At 35.5% G+C, this 25,033-nt stretch overlaps 2 protein-coding genes across 3 annotated transcripts in view; one reads left to right on the top strand and one right to left on the bottom strand.

Annotated features, from left to right (window-relative positions):
* The window catches only part of LOC126884249 (zinc finger protein 227-like), a 30,923-nt gene extending 9,156 nt beyond the window's left edge, over positions 1–21,767 (bottom strand). The window contains exons 1-2 of the mRNA XM_050650182.1: positions 21,318–21,767; positions 21,131–21,256 (exon numbers count right to left, since the gene is read on the bottom strand). Of these exons, the coding sequence (XP_050506139.1) occupies positions 21,131–21,256; positions 21,318–21,456 (265 nt within the window). The 5' untranslated portion in view covers positions 21,457–21,767. The remainder of the gene's footprint in view (positions 1–21,130; positions 21,257–21,317) is intronic.
* Positions 21,768–22,623: 856 nt separating this feature from the next.
* LOC126884248 (N-alpha-acetyltransferase 20) overlaps positions 22,624–25,033 on the top strand; it is a 40,866-nt gene continuing 38,456 nt past the window's right edge. The window contains exons 1-4 of one of the 2 annotated variants that reach the window (XM_050650181.1): positions 22,632–22,774; positions 22,840–22,919; positions 22,973–23,088; positions 23,730–23,859. In XM_050650181.1, coding sequence (XP_050506138.1) covers positions 22,867–22,919; positions 22,973–23,088; positions 23,730–23,859 — 299 coding nt within the window. In that variant the 5' untranslated portion in view covers positions 22,632–22,774; positions 22,840–22,866. Of the gene's footprint in view, positions 22,920–22,972; positions 23,089–23,729; positions 23,860–25,033 lie in introns of both variants that reach the window. The other variant, XM_050650180.1, reaches the window with a different exon arrangement.

Here is a 25,033-nt window from a genome sequence, read left to right as displayed (position 1 = left end):
ACAGACATAATAGACATAAAACGCGTTGGTATACAAAGATATCCCCTAAGACAGTTACCGAGACCTATACTACTGGAACTTAAAAGCGGTTCCAAAAGAACTGAAATATTGAACCAATCGAAAAGACTAAAAGGAACAGACATTTACCTAAGTGAAGATTATTCCAAGGAGATACAAGACCAGAGAAAAATACTGAAACAACACTTAAAGGAAGTAAGAGAAAGGGGTCAGAAGGCATCGCTAAATTATAATAAGCTAAAAATAAACGACAAAACATATACTGTGGACAGCTTAGGATACAAGAGGACACAAAGCGAAATGATGAATACTAAAACACCTCAAGGAAAACCCAGAGGAACAACATATACGGAAAGATCACCAGGAGATGACGAAAATGAATCAGAAAATATGGCGAAAATAACCAAGACTGCACATAATTCCGGCACAAAGCCAAAAAACTGAGATTGTATGTAAAAGTAGCACATAGTAAAGAACAAACGACTAGTATCACTAAAACATACCGGCAAACGAATATGGAAAACGCATTTATGGAATGTAAAGAGACTGTAAAGAAAATGAATGAAAACCTGAAAACGAAACTAGTACGGAAAAAGAACAACGAATCAAACATAAGAAAAAGAGATAGAAAAAGAAAAACCAAGAAGAAAAATAGAGTAAAAGTAGGAACCTGGAACGTTCAAACATTATTGAGACCAGGAAAAATGGAAGAGGTAGCAAGAGAAATGCAAAGATACAGAATAGACATACTAGCACTACAAGAAGTACGATGGAAGGGAGAAGGAAATATCAAAAAGAAAAACTACACAGTATACTACTCGGGAGAAAACAAGCAAGGAAAAAACGGTACAGCATTCATGGTTAACAGTAAGATTAGGGACAAAGTTATAGAATTTAAAGCGATAAATGGACGAATGTCGTATATAAAAGTAGAAAACAAACAAGCCAATATGACAATCATAAACATATATGCACCCACAGAAAATGCACCAGAAAATGATAAAATGAATTGTATGAACAACTGGAAGAATTATATGAAAGATTACCCAGAAATGATATAGTACTAATGGTTGGTGACTTCAATGCAAAAGTAGGCAAAGAAAACCAGTATAAGGAAGTAGCAGGGAAAGAAACTATTCATGACGAAAGAAACTATTCATGACGAGACAAACGATAACGGAAGAAAATTATGCCAACTAGCAGCAATAACAAACAGTTATATTATAAGTACAAACTTCATGCACAGAAGAGAGCATAAAGTAACATGGTTGATACCTGGCACAACAGATGGCAATCAGATAGATCACATACTAATATCCAAAAAATGGAAAGCAATAATGCACGATGTCAGATCATATAGAGGAGCAAACGCGGACACAGACCATTTTCTAGTAATAGGAGAAATCAAAATGAAGATAATTAAAGCAGAGAGAACAAGACAAAACAAAAGAAGATGGAATCTGGAGAAGTTAAAAGTACAGGAACTAAGAGAAAAATATGAGACAACCCTAAAGGAAAACCTAACACAAGCAAATAACACAGAGGACATATGGAAAAATATAAAAAAATCCATTTTGAATTCAGCTGAAGAGGTGCTAGGACAGAGGGAAATAAAAAGAAGGAAAGAGTGGTTTGATGCAGAATGCGAAAACAAAATCAAACAGAAAAACCAAGCAAGAGATAAATGGATATCAACTAAAGAAGTGCATCATCGAAACGAATATAAAGAAAAAAAGAAAGCAGCCGATAATTGTTGCAAGAACAAAAAAAAACTATGGATCGAAGAGCTGTTAAAGGAACTAGAAATGAATAGTAAAGACAGCGCCAAACTATTTGGATACCTAAAAGCTCAACAAAGAAAAGGCAGACCAGTAGTTAAAATTGACAATAGATCATGGGAAACACACTTCACAGAACTATATAGATGCAAAGAAAGCCCGGAAGAGGAGGTAGGCGCAATGGAAGACATTAGAGATAATGAAATAGGGATGCCAACACATGATGAATATTTAGCCATCATTCAAAAAATGAAACAGAAAAGAACACCAGGCCCAGATGAAATTCCCAATGAACTAATTAAAAACGGAGGGGAAAAGTTATTAACAAGCATCTATAACCTAATAGTTAGAATATGGGAAGCAGAAGAAATGCCCGAGGATTGGAAAGAAGGCAGAATTATACCAATATTTAAGAAAGGAGAAGTAACAAACTGTAACAATTATAGAGCAATATCTCTACTGAGTACAACATATAAAATTCTAACAGCCCTCATCAAACAAAAACTTAATCAATTCACAGAGAAAAAAATTGGGGACTACCAGCAAGGATTCAGAGAAGGCAGATCCACTACAGATGCGATCCACATAGTTACACAAACAATCGAAAAATGCCACGAACACAACATAGAACTCCACATCCTCTTCGTAGACTTCAGACAAGCCTTTGACTGTATTGGAAGAAACAAATTATTTATTGAAATGAAAAATCAAGATATACCAGCAAAATTAATCAGATTAACAAAAATGACCATGGATGGAGCTCGAGCCAAAGTAACAACAGAAGAAGGGGTGTAGCGATGGATCGCCTCCACGTGGTGCACCCTGGGTAACGCCAAATGATCCATCCTCCCAATCCTAAGGTGTAACACCATCGTGCCGACGGGATGCATGGTACAGGGAGTAAAGTGTATCTAAAGCGATGCCCTAGAGAGATGGCGAACTCTGGGGGATTATAGCCTTAGCACGGTAAGGGCGCACTGCCGTGCCTGACAGCAATTCGTCCCAACTCGTGGGAACAAATATGGAGAACGAGATTGAAAAAACAAACACAAAAACGGGAACGGACACAGAGGCGACTTCAGTCGTGGATTCTGTATCTGTCCCAAATACTGAGCCAGAAGTTGTTCCAAGCGGAACAGACTCTGCACAAAGTAGCAAAAAACGCCTTTCTGGAGCTCAAAAAAGAAAGATGACGAAAAAGGCAAAAATGGCTGCTGGAACATGGACCACAGCAAATCCCCATAAAAACAAAACGGGAGTACTGGTAAAACCCGAGGGTAAAAAGAGACCGCGGGAGAATACCATTACCCCCCCGCAACAAAGGGTTGCTAAGAGACCAAGGAGCTCTCATGAGCAGACTAGGTCATACAGCAATGTCACAAAAGTATTCAGGATAGCGGTGGCACACAGGCACCATCCGGATACTCAACTAGATCAGGCTCACGCAGACCTGATCATCAACAAACTAAAGCTAGCAGTGGATGAGGCTCCTGTTGGAAGTCAAAATCAACTGCTACAGTTCCATAAAACATCGTTTAGCGCAGGTACTCTGTGGGTAAACTGTGCTAACGAACATACCAAAAAATGGACTACTGAGGTGGTAAGGACTATGGAGGGCCTGTGGGAAGGAGTCGACTTAAATGTGGTCGATCCCAGCCACATGCCAAAACGCCCTATGGTCCTCGCCCGCATCCCCGAGAAAGAGGCTGAAGAATCAACAGTCAGAACCCGTTTAGAGAGGCAAAATAAAGACCTTAAGACGGAAGACTGGTTGTTGAAAAATCGGAAGGTCGGAGAGGACATGCAAATCCTCGTATACACGATCGACGAGGTCTCCTATAAAACATTGAAGGCTGCAAATTTCAAGGCGTATTACAGACTTGAAAAGATATCCTTCAAAACCATCAGAGGCATTGATGGCTCCAATCAGAATCCTGCAAGCGAATCTCCAGCATAGTAAGTCAGCTTCGGCAGAACTTACTGTCGCCATGAGAAGGTTTGATGTAGCCTTGATACAAGAACCCTGGGTTTACAAGGGCAAAATAAGAGGTCTATCGGGTATTGGTGGAGAGCTTATATATAGCCGGTCTGCCGATGTCCCGCGAACTTGCATAATAGTCAAACGAAACATCAAAACACTGCCGTTGATAAATCACTGTTCCAGGGATTTAACCACGGTAAAGATGAAGATCATAGATGGAGGAGGGGTGAAGCAGATAGTTTTAGGATCAGCATACCTCCCATATGATGATCCCGAACAACCACCATCAAGGGAATTGGAGCAGCTAGTGAGAGATTGCAGGAAAAATGGATTGCAATTGATCATTGGCTGTGATGCGAATGCGCACCATCTGACTTGGGGCAGTACAAACACCAATGCAAGAGGTGAGTCAGTACTACAGTTTATAATGCAACATAATTTAGACATATTAAACGTAGGAAACAAACCAACCTTCGTGACTTCACGACGGAAGGAGGTGATTGATATAACAGTTGCCACGACTAACGTGGCTAGAACTGTGAAAAACTGGCATGTGTCAGATGAGGTGTCCTTTTCAGACCATCGACACATTTGTTTTGAAATGACAGGCAATGAGCTTATCAAGGAAACTTATCGTAATCCTCGTGAAACAAACTGGGAAGCATATCAAGCAGACATAGAATATAGCTTAGGCAGGATTAACGGGAAGATAAGGCATACATTGGACCTAGACATGGCTGCCGAACAATTTCAAGAGATTGTCACGTCTGCGTTCGAAGACAACTGTCCGGAGATAGTCAGGAATTCCAACAGGAAAGTTCCCTGGTGGAATCATAATCTTGCAAATCAAAGGACAGAGGTTAGACGAAAATTTAATTTCGCCAAAAGGTCAGGCGAGTGGGGCGATTATCGCAAAGCTCTGACTGACTACAATAAGGAACTGAGAAGGGCAAAAAGAGAATCGTGGAGAAGGCATTGTGAAGAGATAGAAGGGACTTCAGAAATGGCAAGGCTCCATAAAGTTCTCTCAAAGGACCCTCAGATAAGTATTCCCTCGCTCCAAAAAGAGTCAGGTGAATACACTCAGAATGGTGAAGACACCCTGAAAGAGCTTTTCAGGGTGCACTTTCCTGAGTCTGAGACAAAACTGATACCACTAGACACATGGCAAACCGGACTGGATATCATGAATTATGGTTCTAGGGAAAACTGGCATGTGGCAAAAGAAGTTATAAACCAGGACAAAATCAAATGGGCAATAAACTCATTCGAGCCATATAAATCACCGGGTCCGGACGGGATTTATCCAATACTTCTACAGAAGGGAAACGACCTTCTTTTCAAAAAATTGTGTAAGATACTGCAGGCTAGTTTAGGGCTGGGGTACATACCAAAAGCATGGAGGCTGATAAGGGTGGCTTTTATACCCAAACCTGGCAAAATCGGACAGGAAAGGGTCAAGTCTCTGCGGCCATTAAGTCTGATGTCATTCGTACTGAAGACCTTAGAAAAACTGCTCGATAGGCATATCAGGGATGGTGTATTGGTTAAAAGTCCGATACATCGGGGACAATATGCATATCGAGCGGGAGTCTCCACAGAAACGGCACTGCACCATCTTGTACAGAGAGTGGAGTACGTTCTAGAAAACCAAGAGGTGATGTTGAGTGCATTTCTCGATATTGAGGGAGCATTTGACAACACCTCTTACGAAGCGATCACAAGGGCGATCCGTCTAAAAGGAATAGACGAAACAAGCTGTAGATGGATAGACTGCATGCTGAGAAGCCGTGTGATATATGCTACGTTGCTAGGGGATACAGTGTCAGCTCAGGTAGCCGGAGGCTGCCCACAGGGGGGAGTCTTATCTCCTCTATTGTGGAATCTGGTCATGGATGGCCTGATAGCTAGACTCGACAACGAGAGGCATCACGTCCTGGGCTATGCGGATGACCTAGTCATCTTAGCCCACGGAAAATTTAATGGTACAGTCAGAGATCGAATGCAACAGGCTCTGACAGTAGTTACAGAATGGACTTCAAATGTAGGGCTTAACATCAGTCCTCTAAAGTCCAAAATCATGAAATTTACTAAAAGAAGGAATTCAGAGGAATTGGGTCCTCTAAGTCTAAATGGTATACATTTAAATCTGGTGAGTGAAGTAAAGTATCTCGGGATAATATTAGACTCAAGACTTACTTGGAATCAGCAGATAGAAAGAATAACGAAGAGAGCGGTATCTACGTTAATGGTAGCCAGACGTACTCATGGAAAAATGTGGGGTTTGAGACCAGACATGGTATATTGGACTTATAACATGGTAGTAAAACCCACAATTACATATGCATCAGTGGTATGGTGGCCAAAAGTGCAGCAAAAAAGTGCCATCATCAAATTAAGCAAGGTGCAAAGACTTGCTTGTCTCGGGATCACGGGAGCTATGAGGGGCACACCTACGGCAGCTATGGAGGCACTACTGGATCTCCCTCCTTTACATATAACAATAAGAGGTGAGGCGAGAATGGGCTATTATAGACTGCGAGAAAACCTGAGCAACGTACCAGTTAAATCAGGACATAGTAAAATAACGAATGAAATTAATGATGCCGAATGGATGATGATTTCTGACCATATGACATCAAGATATATGCCTGAAGTACCTTTTCAAGTGGACATTTGCCCACGAGACGAATGGGACAGAGGAAACTCTCGACCCAGACTGCAGGGTTGCACCTGGTATACGGACGGGTCTAAAACTGCAGACGGTTCGGGCGCAGGAATATTCTATAGTGGTGGAAATTTCAACATTTCTATTCCACTGGGAGAATGTACCTCCGTATTTCAGACAGAGATTTTTGCAATCTTGCAGTGTGCAAGAGAAAACAACCTGAGGGCATTCGAACTGCAGCGGGTTAACATATGCACAGATAGCCAAGCAGCCATTGGGGCTCTTATAAGCCCTAAGGTGAACTCTAGGCTGGTGTGGGAATGTCGACAAGAACTTGATAGACTGGCACAACATAACAGTGTTATACTGGTATGGGTTCCAGGTCATCGGGGCATATACGGCAATGAAAGAGCTGATGCACTTGCCAAGAGAGCATCAGCTACAAAATACCTGGGTCCAGAGCCGGCCGTGGGAGTGCCAAAAAGCACCGTCCGCGAACGAAAAAAAGCCTGGATCCGAAGCCAACACAACTCACACTGGGAGAGTGTACCCGGTCAAACACATGGCAAGATGTATATCGGACGGACATGTGCTAGTAGAGCTGAGTTACTGCTGAAAACAAGCAGGAATCAGCTCAGAGTCATAACAGGTTTCCTCACTGGACATGCGCCAGTTAAGGGTCACCTGCATACAATGGGGCTGTTTCATGGAGACTTGAGCTGCAGACTCTGTAACAGAGAACCTGAAACAGTCAACCATATTTTGCATGACTGTGAGGCATTGGATCGGAGGCGGCAAACACTTTTCGGAGACATCGAAATGACTCCAAAATTATATGGCACCCACCCACTAGACCTGTACAAGCTGGTACAGGGTTCCAGAATTCTGGAATGGGTTTCATAAACAATGGAAGATGTACAATAAGCCAAGTGGCTGCAGTACAACCGGTTCACAACAGACGGCTTCCAGGGGAAAAAAAACAACAGAAGAAGGTAGCACAAAATCAATTGCAATAGAAACAGGAGTGCGACAAGGCGACTCCCTCTCAACCACATTATTCAACATAGCACTAGAAGGAACAGTCAAGGCCAGCAAAACTAAAGGAACTATAGCCCACTCCTCAACACAAATAGTTGCATATGCAGATGATTTAGTTCTTATGGGAAGAGACAAGTAAAGATTAAAAGAAGCAGTAACAATCCTGGCAAAAGAAGCACGGAAAAGGGGTCTAGAAATTAACGAAGGAAAAACAAAATATCTACTCTGCTCTAGAAGAGAAGATAACAGGATGAGAGAAATCAAAATAGAAAACTACACTTTTGACAGAGTCCAACAATTTAAATATTTGGGAGTAATAGTGAATGGCCAAAACAAGAGAAGTGAAGAAGTAACGGAACGAATACTAACAGGCAACAAAACATACTGGAGATATCATAGGCTTATGAAGGACAAGAACTTATCCAGAAATACAAAACTGAAAATATACAGAGTTGCAATCAGACCAGTAGTTACGTACGCAGCTGAGACAATGTGCCTCACGGAAAAAGATGAAGAAAAATTGAGAATATTCGAAAGGAAAATCCTCAGACGCATTATGGGCCCGATAAGAATGGACAACGGAGAAATGAGAAGAAGAATGAACCATGAACTAAGAGACATAATGAAGGGAGAAGATATAGTTAGATTTATTAAATCACAGAGGCTGAGATGGCTGGGACACATAGAAAGAAGGAAAAACGACCGACTGATTAAGAAGATCACCAAATGGAAACCGGCAACTGAAAGACCAAGAGGAAGACCCAGAGAGAGATGGGAGGACCAGGTCATGAGAGATATCAAAATTCTGGAAGTGAGAAACTGGAGGGAACTATGCACATATCGAAATGAGTGGAAGAAAATAGTAACGAAAGCCAAGTCATATAACAAACTTTGACAACATACAAGTGCAATGCGGAGTGATTCACCGCAATAAGCGAATCTGAGAGCTCTTAGTAAGAGCAGCAAACATTCCACCTAGAATGAAAAGCCCTGATGATGATGACTTATTTTTTGTTACCTACTTATTTTTTTACTTAGTCTCTTTTATTTACACATATTTTAGTAATTATACTGTTATTAGTTTTCGTTAAGTTTATAATAATGCGGGCCCACAAAAATTGTCGCGGGGGGCCCCCAATCTTCAGCTACGCCACTGACATCAAACTACTAAAAACTTGTACTGGAACTGAAATACCAGAAAGGATGAAAGGTTCCTAGTCCACAGAAGTCGAAATAAAGAGGGGAGTTAGTTGGACAAGGATGTGTTGTCATCCCTGCTATTTAATCTTTAGTCTGAGTTTCTATTTAAAGAGACACTAGAGGACTCCCAGGATGGAGTCAAGGTGAATGGCGTAAATATCAACAGCATCAGATCGGTCACTGTACAGTTTACACCTTCATCTTTATAACGTAATACCGTTGATTGATAAATGCGGAAAGATACGAAAGCCTATGCATTATTTTGTTGTCTTTAAAACATGCCAGTATAGTGGCGCGCCTAGCTTAAATTTGTTGGAACTAGCCTTAGAGGGAAGTGTAAAATTCTCCCTACTCAAGGAACTAGCCAAGAACACGCGGTTATTTTACGTGGCCCGTAACTCAAACTCTTTTATATTCTTCATATGTTTGTCTCGTTCTTTTGAATTTGTATTCTAGCTAGATTTTCTTTTTTTCTTGGCATTTTATTTTTATTTCTTCAGAGATCCATGGGATGTTCTCCTTTTCTTTCGTATATGTTTACTTATCTTACGTTCTCCAAGCGCGTCCGTTGCTGCCATTTTGATATTATCTCTAATCTTCCTCAAACTTTCTTATGTCTTCATCTGTATATGTCTTCAGTACTTTTGGCCTGTCGTCAACGTACAGTTTCCTGGGCCTTGGGACGGGTGACTCACCGCCAGATGTATATTTTTACGAGTTTTTGTTTGAGAGATGGAACTATCTGAAATTAATAAGCGGCGATATATTTTACACTATCTTGAATGAATAACATTTTATTGCTCTGTTGTATCAATCAGCACTACTCTACAAGTTTTGGTTTATTCGTTTTAATATTTTATTGCAATAGTAGGGAATATAATATATCTGATTAAAACAGTGAATTTTTTACATGTTAATTATTTTTAATTTCTTATGAAGTATCTAGTGTGGCTTTAGCCAATAAATCAAAGTTATGCGTTTACAAGAGCATATTATTTGAAAAATAAGGAGTACCATAATGTGTCATAATTATAATCTCCTTTATACAGATCAAAAAATTGTTTAGTATGTATTTCTAAATTCACACAATCATTGGAAAATGATTAATGGTAAAAAATATCTATTAATGACACTGTTATCGACAAAGTCGATCAATTTTAAACTTGTCATCATATATTTATTAGACTTTTGTTTATCGTTAAAAATTAAATGATGGTTGTGAATTGTATTTTTTGTGTTATTTAATATTTTAGCAAAAACATAATCAGCAAAAATCTTATTTAAAACATGCGAACCGTTTTTGCAATCACAATCAGTGCAGTGTTTAACTTATGCTTGTTATTATAAAGGTATGTCGAAATAGAATACTCAGTGTAAGATATCTTTTTATGCAGCCGCTTATGATCAAATTTGATGTTTTCGAAAGTCATACCGCTACGACTACTAGGGACGTGTAAGATATTTTTAAAACGTTACTAGTTACATGTACGGAACTACCGATTTTTAGTTGCCTACTCAATTCAGTACAAGGATCAGATACATCAGTATTTTGTAATCAGTATTTGTACTCAGTACCTACCACTGAGAACCGGTATCAATAGTAACCATTACACGTTTGAACTTATTTTGCCCGTCTCTATTCGTTACGGCGACAGCCGACGGTCGGGTTAGCTTGTGTTGAATATGCGGCACGCTAGAAAAATAACTGCACAGGTCACCCGTCCCACCGGCGCAGGTTGTGACTCGCTTAGGTTCAATATGCGCCGGGGCTTATTCTTGTCTCACATTCAATAGGGTCTTTTTGCCTGTAGGGCCTTTTGTAGATGTATTCTGATTTTTCCAAGTACTAGGTTGTGATCACTTCCGATATTAACTGCACTTAAACATCTTATGTCTAGTACTTGAGAATGATGGATGTTTCTGTTGTCAATATATAATCAATATCGGATCTGTGTGCTGTTGTATTTTTGAATGTATATTTTTGTTGATCTTTGTGTCTGAAGAACGTATGGTTTATTCGAAATTCGTCCTGGGAGCAAAAGTTAATAAGTAGTTCCTAAAGAGTTTACAATAAATTATTCAGGATTGATTAACTTCTTGGGAATAAAACTGGCTAATCGTCTATCTTGGTAAGACAATATACACTCACTCCGACTGTCAGCTCAAACGGGCTCAACTTGATGAAAACTATCTCTCATAAACAATGGGATGTCGACTTCCAAACTCTTATGACTGTTCACTGAAATTTGGGTTTCAACCTGAGATACAATACGCTAAAGTGTTACGTTTGGCTTGTTCTCTTGTATGGAATGAAAGCATGGATAATAAAGGCCAGCTCCACTAACAAACTTGAAGTCTTTGAAATGAGGTGCCTGCACCGAATGCTTAAAATATCATGGACATACTTAGGGACATATTGCGAGGAGAACGATATACTTGTCGGCAACTGGAACTCGAAGGAAACATAGAGGGTAAGAGAGGTCTAGAAAAAGATGTCATGGCTGGGTAATATTCGCCAAAATGATATTAATGAAATTACTCAGAACAATGTAATCGTGACTATCTAATATCTCACCTGACAATACAATGCACGGTGGACGCCTATACGCAGAAATACACGGCACCTTTAAGAAGTAAAGTTAATAATAAATAATTCAATAATTATACTTAGTCATTATTTTCCCCCTAACTCGGAAAATATCGACCGCACGAAAAAACTTGGAAAACACTGTAGGAAATCGCGATTGCAACAATTTAAGTCCTTACCATTTTTCTCTCGAAGAGTTTAAAGTGGCAGAGCGGGTTACTAAGTCAATTTCATTTAAGTAAATACGGTTGTAATATCTCCAAACAAAATATACAATCATCAGAAGAGACTGTAATTAACGAAAATAACTACCTAATTTTTTATCGAGATTATGAGGCAAATAAGAAATGTACAATATCTAAAATCACCCAGTGAGTATTTTTCTCGTTAAATAAATTATATTATTATATATATTATATAAAATTATTAAATAAACTTTAGAATATTCAATGGTTTGTTTCAAGAATTCAAATTAAAAGACAAATTACAACTACAATTTATTATTCTTGCTAATTTAAAAACGAGTTTAGAAAGTGATACAAAGGTATTGCTGTTACAAAATCTCGTGAACCTAATTCATTCATTTGGTGATGTCAATATACGAACGAAACGGTTGAATCCGACATTACTGAAAATATCAGGGTGCAGATGGGACCCTGTCATGCAATTCGCAGCAAATAAAAGAGTCGTATGTTTTTAGGCTTCATTTTATTTCGGTTATACATACGCATCTACACTCCAATAATTATTTTAAAGATTGCCATTGTTATCGTTGAATGAGAACTCAAATTTGAATGCATCAAAAGAAATAAATAATTTTTATTATAATCCGATCGACCCGACCGACCCCAAATTCCGATAACCAAAGCTACCTGAATACGTCTCATCGTTGTCTCAGGTAAATTCAATCTCGTACCTAGAAAGCTGCTAACGCCATCTATTTCTAAAACCACTGGTGTCATACATAAATGCTCATTTAGTTTCGTATCTTCCAGTATATTTATCAGTCAACGGTAATAGTGTAAAATCGCATGTCATATGGATTTACTAAATGTCAAATTGCTAGTCCAGAATTTCATGTGTATTGAAAAATACAATAAAAAGCTATTAAACGAGTCCAAAATGCCTATAGACATTTGAATGACAGGTAAAACCAAGAGCAATTCCCAAACTCAATAATTTTAACTAAATTACTTATATTCAAAAAAAATTGTTTCTATTGTAATGTATTTCTTATTCTAAAAAAATATTCTATTCCATTTTGTTATATTTTGTATAAAACATTTCATTATTTTTAATTTTAATCAACCTATTCTGGGCCTGCCACTTTGACATAAAAGGTGTGTTTAAATGAGGTAATTATTCAAAAAATTTCCACTGGATATTAAAGGGTGTAAACTATTCAATGGCCACAGCTATAGCTCAACCTTGCACAATAAACAGGCACATTTTCGAATATGTCAACAGATTTTTAAGTACCTGGGATGTTGGATCCGTAGATCCAACATCCCAGGTACTGATCTAGATATAAAATCGAGGATAGAACAGTCCAGAAAACCTTTTGAAAAAATCAAGACTGCTTTTGAAAAAAATCAGGAGACTGCTATGTGATTCTTGAATAAAACTTAATTCCGCTACATTTATTAAAATTCTACATTTGGTCAACTCTTCTCTATGCAGTTGAGATGTGGACTGTTAAAACATCAACCATCAATAAATTGGAGGACTTTAAAATGTGGATCTACCAGAGAATCCTCAAAATTTCATGGACTGCATAGAATAGGCAAAGAATGAGATGAAAGTTAGAAAAACATCATACCTAGGCCACATACTGAGAAATAATAAGTAGCAATATCCTCAACTAGGTCTAGGTTGAACCGTGATCGTGTGTACATGTGTGTGTGATCGCTCCGTATCAAAGTTCATACATTGGGCCGGTACGAGTTTAATCATCCACACTACATTCACTGAGACAATTACAGATACAATTACAGAAAGATAAACAAACAACAGAAAAAGCTGACAGGGATAAGCTTCTTTGACTTCCGCAAGGTTGAATTGGGTTGGGTAGCTTTGCGTTCTGTCAGCGTTCGATTATTTACAACAACAATACATTGTTATACACAGATATATTTGTACAGAGTGATACAAACCACATAAGGATGAGCGACTGGGACGAAATCAAAAATTTAATAACAAATTTGACGTCGGAAATGCGCAAAGATTTAAAAGAAATTAAAAATGATTTTCAAGAATACAAAGAAACACTGAAAATTTTCAGAGAAGAAAATATAGAATTAAAGAAAGAAAAAGTCGAAAACTTCGAAAAATACAAGAAGAAAAATGTTATATAATTGTATAATTATGTTATATAATTTAGAACACTGTAAAATTTATATCTGAATAGGGCTTGCCCGTGAGTAAATAAATAAATAAATAAATAAAAATAACATAATTATAAGTGGATTTAAAATACGGGACAATGAAGAAGAAGCGCAAGAAGAAATAGAAAAATTTGTCGAAAACAAGCTACAAGTTGTTATTAAAGCGAAAAAATTGACAAAAATAAACGAAACAATTTGGGTACTAAAACTGAACAATCGAGAAAAAGCAGACGTAATGAAAAATAAACACAAACTAAGACACGTCAAAGGCCAAAAAATATTTATATGCCATGATTTAACAGAACAAGAGAACAAAATCCAGAAAAGCCTACAAGAAATAGCAAAAGATAAAAGAAACCAAAACAAAAAGGTAGTATGTAATTGGGTACCAGAAATTAATTATAAATGGCAAAAAATTTATATGGAATAAAAAGAAAAATACAATTGAAAGTACGAAGACTCTTAATGATAATTCAAAAAACTAGTGGAACATATACAGGACGGAAACACGGAGACGACCAGCATAAGAAAAGGAAAACAAAATATGATAAAAGGAAGAGCGAGCACATGGAAAATTGAAACATGGAATATTTCGAAGTATTTACGGAAAAGAACATGATTTAATAGAGGAATTTGAACAAGCACAACTAGATATACTAACAGTATCGGAAACAAAGAAAAAAGGCAAAGGCGAAATTAAACTTAATAAAGTTCATTTGATGATATATAGCGGAGTGGAGAGTAAACAAAGAGCTGCAGCTGGAATAGGATGCATAATATATGAAAAGCTAATAAATAGTGTAAACACGTGGGAGGCAATTAACGAAAGACTATTAAAAGTAGAACTAACAGGCATAAATGGAGAAAACTGGATAATATTAGCCGTATACGGACCAAGCGATGACGAGAATTCAGCAATAAAAGATAAATTTTGGGATGAACTAACAAGAATTACAGAAGAATGCAAAGGAAGAATATTAATTGCTGGAGACTTCAACAGCAGAGTTGGTAAACAAGATCACAAATATAACACAGTAACAGGTACACATGGGGAAGATACGAGGAACAATAACGGCAAGAGATTGCTTGAATACTGTCAACTACATAATCTAATAATAACAAACACACTCTTCGAACATAAAAATATCCACAAATACACACGAGAAGTTATAAGCAGAGGAGAAAAATCAATAATCGATTATGTAATAGTGGAAAAAGACTATAGGGCAAACATTACCGACACCAAAGTACGAAAAGGTGCAGAAATCAATAGTGATCACTATCTGGTGGTAACAAAAATTAAACACCAAATTATGAAGAACGAGGAGCAGAAAATAAATAAAGAAAGAAAAGTAGAATTTGAATCAATAAGATCTTACAAGTTGACAGAAGAAAATGTGAGAACTAAATATGAAGAAATAATAAATCGAAAAATTGAAAAAAGGCTATTAATAATGAGAGATGCAGATGTGGATCAGTTATGGAATAGTATAAAAGAAATTATTATTGAGGCAACCAAGGAGGCCTGCAGCGTAAGTAGAACAACTAGCAACAGGAAACAGACATCATGGTGGAATGAACAAATTAAATCAGAAATAAAGGAAAAGAAAAGAAGATGGAAAATATACCTATCAAACAAAACAACTGAAACGTATGAAAAATATAAAGAACAACGAAAAATAGTAAAAAATATGATAAAAGATGCAAAAGAAGAAAGTTGGAAACAATTCGGGGAAAAACTAGGATCAGATAGTAAAAGTAACCAAAAGCTGTTTTATAAGACCATGAAAACGTTAAGAAAGGGAAAAAATACAGTTCAATTAACAATTAGAGACGAAACAGGAAACATTTTGACACAGGAAGAAGAAATAATGGAAAGATGGAAAAGGTATTTTCAAGAACTATTATCAACTGAAAACGAAACACCACATTATACCATTAACGTGACAAATACCGGAGAAACCATAGAAGAAACGCAAGACACTGCAATAACATGGGAAGAATTTACACAAGGATTGGCAAAAATGAAAAATGGAAAGTCACCAGGGCATGATAAAATAACAACTGAGATGCTCAAATATATGGGAGTACAAGGACAACACATATTATAACAATTAATAAACAAGATATGGAAAGCTGAAAGAATACCAGAAGAATGGAAGATCTCGTTGATACTACCCATATTTAAATCTGGAGATAAAAAAGAATGCAAAAACTATAGAAGCATAATGCTCTTATGCTCGGCGATGAAACTTTACGAACAAATATTACAAGAAAAGCTGACAAAGATAATCGATACAACATTAGCAGAAACTTAAAGTGGCTTTAGAAAAGGAAGAAGTGTGCAAGATCACATCTTCACTATTAAATAGATCATTGAGAAAACGAAACCCAGAAGAGGAAAAGTATATTTTGCGTTTATCGACTTACAAAAAGCGTTTGATCTTGTTCCTCAGCAAAAAGTATGGTCGCTCCTGGAACAAAGAGGAATAGAAACCAAACTAAGGAAAAATATTGAATGTCTATATAAAAATACGACGAATTGTGTTATAACTAGAAACCTCAAATCAGAAAATTTTATAACAAAAGATGGTCTAAGACAGGGAGGAGGACTAAGTCCAACATTGTTTACGTTGTTTATGGACGAAATATTTAAAAAATGTAGTCAGAGAACAAAACACCTATTATTAAAACTTACAACCGATCGAAATATCAGAATGTGCTTTTGCAGATGACATTGTTATAATGGCAGCTAAAGAAAAGGACCTACAAGAAAACTTACAAACGTGGAGTGAAATATTAGAAGAAAGTGGCATGAAACTAAACCTAACAAAAACAAAAGTGATGGTAGTAGCAGAAACTAAAGAAAACGTGAGTATACAGATCAATGGTATACATATACAACAAGTTGAATGCTTCGAATACCTGGGTGTAAAAATTGAAGATTCAGGTCGACAAGGTTTAGAAATCAATAAACGTATAGAGAAAGCAGGGTTGTTTTGTTTTAAACATTTTGTTTTAAACAACTGTTTTAAACATGTTTAAAACACTTAAATTAAACAAGCGTTTTTTTTCATTTTTTTTGTGAATAATACATAAATATGAAAAAGTCTTATACATATTATTATACAGACTTTGTAACAAATATATTTTTATTTATTAATAATGGGAACACAACAAAAATTGGAAAACTCAAAACATTTTGCATACAAGAGTTAATAATTTTCTCAAATTGTTTTAGTCTCATAGTAATCTTGTAATATAAGTCATCAATTTTATCAGCCACGTGATCACTTATAGAATTAAGCTCTTTAAAGTACACACTTTGCCTGGTAATTAATAATAATTGGCAATGCTTCTGGATGTGAAGTGAAGTTTCTACATATTCCGTACCAGTTTTTATTTGCTCTTTACTAAATTTACTTCCACTAAAGCGATGAGCAAGCAAATTTGTCAAGAAATGAGCCAGGATCAAAGCCATTTTCATAAGCTCCTTGACTTTATTCGTATCATTTACCAAAAATTCGCCATTTGCGTGTTCAGTCTCGAATGCTTCCAGAAGTTCTAGCCATATCTCTGTAGCCTCTCCTTTAGTGCAAGTATTTGTTTGGACTTTGTCCCTGCACTGCAATATACTTTAATTTTTATAAATACCTAGTCTTTGGCATTTGCCTTTAACTTTGTATCATTTACAAGCTTTGTTACATCTTTATCAATACTTATTCTAAAAAATCCACAAGGAAAAGAAAATGTGTTTCCTGTAGTTGGCTGTATACCATCAATCACAAAATTGGAAAAAAATCCTTTGTAAAAGGTATAAATTTTTGAAGTTATACTTCTTTAGGCGCGATTGAGAGTAACATTTTTCATAAATCTGCGCGCATGCGCACACAGACTGTATGACGTTTAGTTGCTAATCTTTCAAATTATGTATCAGCGCAAATAAGCCATTAAAATAATATATTAGTGTTTTTTAGTAAATGTATTATTTATTATAATTTTGTGTCTTTGGATTTGTCTTTCTTGAGCGTAAAATAATAAAATATCTATTTTTATATTTTACTTGTCACCGTGATGTGTAATTATGTATATCTCAAACGTCAGTAGCATGAGCCTTGATGGTCTGGTTGGTAGATCATTGGACCAGAGATCCAGAGATCGCGACATTGCGGGTTCAAATCTCGGACGATTCATATACTTTTTTCTTTTTTTTTTTTAATATTTGGCATTGTTTAATTTTTTGTATTGTAACTGTTAAGTATATTTATTTCGTTGAAATTATATAATAGAAGTATAACTTCTTACGTGCGTACAAAGTACACACACATTCTTTTTTTTTTATTAAAATCCCTTAAAAGTGCTGTATCACAACAAAACGTTTTCGATTTTTATAAAAAATCATCATCAGTGTTAGATGCTAGCTGACCCACAAAATAAAAAGAAAAACATCCGGGTAAAAACCCTTTACATGTAATATAGGCCTTAAAAGTGCATACTTCAATAAAAAGCCCTGTGATGGTCACATGGCAAAAAGGATAATGCCTTGAGGTAATGTATTGAAATTTCCCAACACGTGGGATCCAAATTGAGTTGTTTACATTTCGCATTCAGTTGCCATTAAGTCATTGAAATGTAAACAACTTAATTTGGATCCCACGTGTTGGGAAATTTCAATACATTACCTCAGGGCATTATCCTGGTTGCCATCTAATGTAGCCCTTTTAAGGGTTTTTAATAAAAAAAAAATTTATACCTTTTACAAAGGATTTTTTTACAATTTTTTTAATACTTATTCTATTGTTTAGAGCAAATGTGAAATAATATTGGCCAGTTTTTCAACTAACTTTCTAAGCATTCCGATAAAGTATTCCAACGAACATCCTAATGCAATACAAGAGTAGAATCACCAGCTTCTCGGAATTTTGCGCAAGCAAAATGTACATTTCTGAAATATTTGCAATTTTTTGACACTGTTCTTTATTCCTGGCACTTCTATATCGTGTGCAAGTAAGTTCATAATATGGGCTGAACAGCCATAAGTTATTATATGTATCTGTGCTGCCTAATTCCTCAAACAGATCCTTCTCATTGTAAGAAATATGATTTAAACAATGTTTTTTTCTACGTTTTATTTGTTTAAAACATGTAATTTAAAAACGAAAAATAAAACATGTTTAAAACAAAAAAAACCGTTTAAAACAAAAAAAAACGTTTGTTTTGTATAAAATAAAAAAAACATGTTTTTTCAACCCTGAGAGAAAGCAATAAATTCATATTATTCAATGAACACAACTTTTATAGGAAAAAAGGAAATAGCGCAAAGTACAAAAATGAAAGGCGATTTTTAGGCAATATATAGACCCATACTCACCTTCGGTTGTGAATCGTGGACATTAACAGAGAGGCAGAAGAGCAGAATACAAGCGACGGAAATGAAGTACAGTGGAACCTCGATAACTCGGATTAATCGGGACCGCGACCGATCCGGGTTATCGAAAATCCGAGATAGCCGGAGAATATGGTAAAAATTAATAAAATACGGTATACTTACAGATAAACTCCGTTAGAATTGAAATAACAAGAAATATATTTATAAATATGCACAGTACCTACTCATTAAAATTACTAAAAAAAACACCAAACCCAAACATAAGCAAATGGAAGCGAACAATACAAGACACACAATACTAAAGACCATTGTTTATAAAAGAATTTTTTAAATAGTCTTTCCTAAACAATGCTGACAGTTTGAAATAAAAAGGAATAGATACTACAGACAGGTGGCTGTTGTTTCTGCGGCATGTGCTATGAGTCATTTTTAATACCGTATAGTTCAAATTACACACATAAGTACACATTTTCTCTCAAATATTATATTACATACATTTTTATTGTTGAAAGGTTTGTCTGATAATTAACTATTTTGATTGGAAATAAGCCACAATTAAATTGAAAAATACAAAATATTGAAAATCAAAATGTTTATCTGATGAAAATCGGTCCGGGTTAGCCGGACTTCCGGGTTATCGGGGGCCGACTTATCGGGGTTCCACTGTACCTAAGAAGAGTGAGAGGAGTCACAAGACTTGACAGGGTAAGAAATGAGCAGATAAGGGAGGATCTGGAGGTGGAATCAATCTTAGAATTAATAGAAAAAAGACAAATCAGCTGGTGGGGACATTTACAAAGACTAGACGATAGAAGACCGGTAAAAATGATTTGGGAAGCGAAGGTTAATATCAAGATGAAGAGAGGAAGACCAAGAGAAACATGGGACGCTATTGGAAAAGTTCTACAAAAGAGAGGCAAATCCTGGAAAGAAGCAAAAGTATTGGCACAAAATAGAAGTCAGTGGCACAAATTTGTACACAATATCGAAGTTATTATTGTAATCCCGACACCAATAGGTAGAAGGGAATTTGATTATATATATATATATCGTACCATCGGGAACCATCGTACTGATATAGGCCACCTCAATGAAATGTTTTCCTACTTACTCTATTTAGATAATCGTGAGTCATCTCCTAACTCCCATTCTAGAGACTCTGAACTGTCATCAACATTATAATTTGTACTAATAATTTTAAATTCAATTTTAATCAATATTGTTGTTACTCAATTTAACCGCAATTTTAACAAATTTTAATTCTATATGTTGTGTATGTCAATTTTTTAAAATTCTTAGCCTAATTTAATTTTATAATCGTTTTATGATAGTGTCTTACTATTATTTATAAATTTTAATATTATTTTATATTTACCATTGACCCTTAATGTTCTTTTACTCTTCTTTTTTAAAAAGTCTTGTTGATATTTCAAATGTCATGCCAAACCCGTCACCGGGTGATACTTCATAACAACTTAACCTTTGCTCATTGGTCGTTCCTGCAATGGTGATATAATACAAACCGCTTATTAAATTAAATTTTGTTGGATTCGAGGCATCGGCATGACCATTGATCAAGTTGCATCTCATTTCTTCTCAATGACATCACATTTGAAATATCCTCAATAAGTTTGTAAGTACTATTTATTTATACATGTTTTCATATTCTTTTACATAGAAAAAATATCATTGTAGCACCCTGATGATGGTTATAATCATAACCGAAAGCTTGGATTAAAGAAACTTGAAAGAGTACACTTTTCATTTGCTGCATAACCCAATATCCTAAATTTCTTTCTATTTACTGTCAGCAAAGACTTCTTGTCTTCTATATATATATATATATATATATATATATATATATATATATATATATATCCTCAACTAAGAGTGAAAGGAAAGATTGAGGGGAAAGAGAGACTAGGAAGGAAAAGACTATCGCGGATAAGAAACATCTAACAATGGAGGTGGCTAAATTTTGAACAGCTGAAGACAGAGAAGAGTTTGCAATTGTAGTAGCCAAACCTACATTGAGAAGAGAGTACTTTAAGAAGAAGTTTAACACTAATTTTTATAAATTGCCTTACCTGATTTATCTTCATTTAGTTCTTTCTTTAAGTCTCCAAGTCCTATGGATGTTAATAGCAGAGGCTCTATATATCCTTGGTCAATTTGATCAAATTCTTTTTTAATTTCAGGTTTTACTTCCATTGCTAATACATACCAATTATTATATAGGTAACATTGTTTTTATCTTTTTATTACTTATCTTACCTGAGTTCCATTCTTCTGGTTCATTTTTGTGTTCTTGTTTTATTGATATTGATGTGGATGGCTGAGGCAGGCTCTCTATATCTATTTGGTTACATTCAACAAAAACAAACTCCTCCATAACTTCAGCTTTAAATTCCATAGTTAAAGTACATACAAATACACTCCCTTTATGCCATGGCTGAATGACGAACTCAATCGACAATCGATCGACGAATGAATGGACGAGTGGAATGAAATAATAAAATAATAATGCAAATTGCAAATTATGGAAAAGGAAAATGGAAAATGAGAAAATGGAATGAATCAGGGTTGCCAGACCGATTTATACAATTCAGGATTGCCAGACCGATTTATACAATTCCCCCAACCTGAACTACAAATTCCCCCAAAAATGACATTTTTTAAAAAAAAATCCCCCAAAATTCATCTGCCATTTCTTTTTCTTTTTTCTGAGCGGACATCTGTCATTTCTTCTTCTTTTTGGGCTGTCATCTGTCATTTTTTCTTCTTTTTTGGCTGTCAAGTGTCATTTTACCAGCGTAGAATTTTAGTAGATTTTATACAATATATTGTAAATCTGCCATTTACATATCTTACAAAATGATTTTGTGTCATCTTCTGATACAGGACCAATCCATCATACATAGAATAATTAATTATTAACGACCCACACCATTAAAGTTCTATTAAACAGATTACCTCTCTTTAAGTTCAGCATCCGATTCCCAAGCAAGTCGGTATTTTCGGGTATACTCCTTTTCTTTAGGCATATTTTTAGATTAACACGTCTACAAACACTAATTTAAATTAATTATGCGTATTATTGAACACACCAGAAATATAACCTTCTTTAAAGTTAATTCTAGAACAGTAAATAAAGTTAAACTTGGAGATACAATTTTCTGTGTTTCACATAGGTACCATTATGAATATTTAAATACACCATCAAGCGCCCAAAAACCAAATTTTGTTGTGTCGCTATTGAAGAAAACTGTAATGCTTTACAAAATAAGTTAAGTAGTTTGTACTAGATGGCAGAATCGACTGTAAAGGAATTTATATTCAAAGATTTTTGTGAATCACAGTTTAACTTGAAATTCAAAATCGGCCAAGCAATGGAATGTGTTCTTAAAATTATACCCCAAAAAACCCTAATGCGAAAAAATTTTCCTCCAAAAAATCCCCCATTCAGTGTATACCCCCAAAAAATCCCCCAAACAAGAAAAAATACCCCAAATTTGGGGGGAAATTCCCCCAATCTGGCAACCCTGGAATGAATCACTGGTGACAGGTGACAGCTCAGTGACAGAGACAGAGTGACAGTTGTAAGCCGAAAGCGAAAATGATTTTCTTGGGTGTGAATCTGACTTTTTAGTTTACTCCTCCTGGTTTAAAAACAAAGCATGATAGATAAATAAAACAGAAGTCACGTACGAAAAAAGAGGAAGAAAATATAGGTTAAATAAAGAATAAGGTTATGTTTATTTTACAAGAAAACTTTTACTTTTAATAATTTTTTTAGAACTAAAAAGCTCCATAATTCATTGCGATGACTACATTAAGACCATTTACGTGTAACGACATGTACAAATTTAATAATGTGTAAGCGATAAACCAATCAAAATTTAATTTATTTTACAAATTCCTATTTTCAGTAATTTAGACCCCTTAACTGAGACCTATGGATTATCGTTTTACATGCAGTATTTGGCTCATTGGCCCGAGTATTTTCAAGTAGCAGAATCACCAAGCGGAGAAATAATGGGCTACAGTAAGTAATATAGAAGTACAGTGAAACCTCCGTTAACCGAAACGGCCGACATTCTTCAATAAAAAGTAAATTTTTATCGCAAAACGGAAACAATTCGATGTAAATTGGTCAACATCGTCAACATTGCTATCATACAAATAAAGAACCCTATTAAATATACAACACATTACGAAATCACCTCATTGTATTTTTTAATGCCAACTTTGACCAAGAATACTATGTAATTTGATACAAGAAGAATACCAAATTACGTATTTTTTATGGGAAATAAGCCACAATTTTATTAAAAAATGAATTTATTAACGTTTCGAATCCCAAATCGGGTTTCGTTGTCAAAATACAAAATACTATTGATATCAATAGTATTTTGTATTTTGACAACGAAACCCGATTTGGGCTTCGAAACGTTAATAAATTCATTTTTTAATAAAATTGTGGCTTATTTCCCATAAAAAATACGTAATTATAAAAATGCCACAAGGAAATAGCTTCAGAACAACATTAAGAATACCAAAAACAATGTTATTTTTAACCGAAATTCTTGTTATCCGAAACAACCTCCCCCCAATAATTATTTCGGTTAACAGAGGTTTTACTGTAATTATCTTCTGTTTTTAAAACAGGAGTTTACATTTTTTTAGTAATGGGAAAAGCCGAAGGTATAGGAGAGAACTGGCATGGACATGTTACAGCCTTAACAGTATCTCCTGACTTCCGACGTTTAGGATTAGCAGCCTGTTTGATGAATTTTTTGGAAGATGTTTCAGAAAAGTAAGTACACTAACAACACAGAATATAGAAACATATTCGTCTACAGTTATTCCAATGGATCTTTGTACATGCATGAAATTATTAAGGTACACTTTAGAAGACCAAAAATAAGCATATTTTTCTCAGAACCTTTATTAAAAATGAACATAAAACTTTTTACATACAGTAGTACCTCAACATACGAGCGTCCTAATATACGAGTGTTTTGAGATACGAGCCGCTGAGCGAGCGATGCTTTGCTTTGAGATGAGAGCAAAATTTGAGATATGAGAAACCGCTTTTTATTAAAATTCATGCCTTTTTGACTACCTGCTTCTAACTTTTATTATAAAATGAAAGGTAGTTTTACTGGTAATAGATCTTTACGGCCCCACTATAAAGATCATTTTACTGGTCTGTACTTGACTGTTACTTGGACTGACAAATTAAATAGGCATTGTAAATTAAGTCCGACAAAAATTCGTATTCCGCGTCCCCATCCCAACCATATTGCACTCTCGATGTTCGTGTAATTTATACTGTGTGTACTGTGTGGACAGTTTTTTTAAATGAGCTGCAGATGAAAATGAGCAAAGTGTGACGAAAAAAGCGAAGACCACTGATGAAAATTAAGCGCTTCCGTAAGCACCTCACTTTTTCTTATGTTTTTACAGAATATGTACGTATTTTTTGTTATTTATAAATAAATGTTCCTTCTTGTAAAAACATTTTTTTTTATTTAAAAACACTTAACAAAAATAACTAAGGTGTTTTTTTGGGACTGGAACGGATTAATGACATTTCAGTTTATTTCAATGGGGAAAATTGCTTTGACATATGAGCAAGGTTACCGAACGAATTACCCTCGTATGTCGAGGTACCACTGTAATAATATCTAACTTTTAGAGAATACAAAAAAATATCTTTTTTTATTTATGCATGTACACTAATATTGTAGAGGGTGCCAAAGTCGAGTGCTCGAAAGAATATGGTGGACAGTTAATATTGGGATCTCTGAAACAAAAAAATCGTACGGCATTTGAAAAAGGAAGGTTTCTTACGTGACAATTTACCACAATTTGGCCAAAAAATAAAAAATTAATATTTTTAACCATGAAAAACTGAAGAAAAAAAAGCGATTTTTTCACAAACATTTTTCAAATTTCCGTAAAACTTTTTTTTGCAGAATTTTCAC

This window comes from Diabrotica virgifera, chromosome 5 (assembly GCF_917563875.1).
Source record: "Diabrotica virgifera virgifera chromosome 5, PGI_DIABVI_V3a".
NCBI classification, from domain to species: Eukaryota; Metazoa; Arthropoda; class Insecta; order Coleoptera; family Chrysomelidae; genus Diabrotica; species Diabrotica virgifera.
Note: the sequence above shows the minus strand (reverse complement) of the source record. Positions and strands in the feature narration are given on the sequence as shown.